This window comes from Rhea americana, unplaced genomic scaffold, assembly GCF_003343005.1.
Source record: "Rhea americana isolate MKP2758 unplaced genomic scaffold, rheAme1 scaffold_161, whole genome shotgun sequence".
Lineage (NCBI taxonomy): Eukaryota > Metazoa > Chordata > Aves > Rheiformes > Rheidae > Rhea > Rhea americana.
In genome coordinates, this window is record NW_028185717.1 from 1,558,872 (window position 1) to 1,560,006 (window position 1,135).

A 1,135-nucleotide genomic window follows, 5' to 3' on the forward strand; every position below is an offset into this window, starting at 1 on the left:
GCCGCCGCCGCAGGAGCTGCCGCCGGCGCCCGCCCGGCCGGCCATGGTGCCCAGCATGGCCTCGCTGCTGGACGGCGCCGCCGAGTACCGCCCCGAGCTCTCCATCCCGCTGCACCACGCCATGGCCATGCCCTGCGACTCCTCGCCGCCCGGCATGGGCATGAGCGGCACCTACACCACGCTGACGCCGCTCCAGCCCCTGCCGCCCATCTCCACCGTCTCCGACAAGTTCCACCACCCGCACCACCATCCGCACGCCCACCACCACCACCACCACCAGCGCCTCGCCGGCAACGTCAGCGGCAGCTTCACCCTCATGCGGGACGAGCGGGGGCTGCCCGCCATGAACAACCTCTACGGGCCCTACAAGGAGATGCCGGGCATGGGCCAGAGCCTCTCCCCGCTGGCCGCCGCGCCGCTGGGCAACGGGCTGGGCCCCATCCACAACGCCCAGCAGAGCCTCCACGGCTACGGGCCGCCCGGCCACGACAAGATGCTCAGCCCCAACTTCGAGGCCCACAGCGCCATGCTGGCCCGGGGGGACCAGCACCTCTCCCGCGGKCTGGGGACGCCCCCCGCCGCCGTCATGTCCCACCTGAACGGCGTGCACCACCCCGGGCACCCGGGCCACACGCCGRCGCACGGGCCCGGGCTGCCCCCCGGCCGGGAGCGGCCCCCCTCCTCCTCGGGCTCCCAGGTGAGCAGCTCGGGGCAGCTGGAGGAGATCAACACCAAAGAAGTGGCACAAAGGATCACCGCCGAACTGAAGCGCTACAGCATCCCCCAGGCGATCTTCGCCCAGAGGGTGCTGTGTCGTTCTCAGGGGACCCTTTCGGACTTACTAAGGAACCCTAAGCCTTGGAGTAAACTCAAATCCGGCAGGGAGACCTTCAGGAGGATGTGGAAGTGGCTGCAGGAGCCGGAGTTCCAGAGGATGTCGGCCCTGAGACTTGCCGGTAAGTCCCAGCGCCCGGCGGCGCTTGCCCCGGCGCCGGCCCGCCCGCGCGGCCGCCCCGCGGGCTCCTCGCCTGCTTCGGGGCTGGCTTGTGCCGCCCCGCTCCCCCCGCTGCCATCGCCCGCTCTTGCCTGGAGCCGTCGGGGTTTGCCTCCGCGCTGCGCGCAGCCGAGCCCCGCG

At 72.3% G+C, this 1,135-nt stretch overlaps 1 protein-coding gene across 1 annotated transcript in view; it reads left to right on the plus strand.

Moving 5' to 3' along the window:
- Position 1: 1 nt before the first annotated feature.
- Positions 2-1,135, plus strand: part of ONECUT2 (one cut homeobox 2) — a gene marked incomplete at its 5' end in the record, with an annotated part of 24,859 nt that continues 23,725 nt past the window's right edge. Inside the window, one exon of the mRNA XM_085300194.1 lies at positions 2-956. Within this exon, the coding sequence (XP_085156320.1) occupies positions 2-956 (955 nt within the window). The remainder of the gene's footprint in view (positions 957-1,135) is intronic.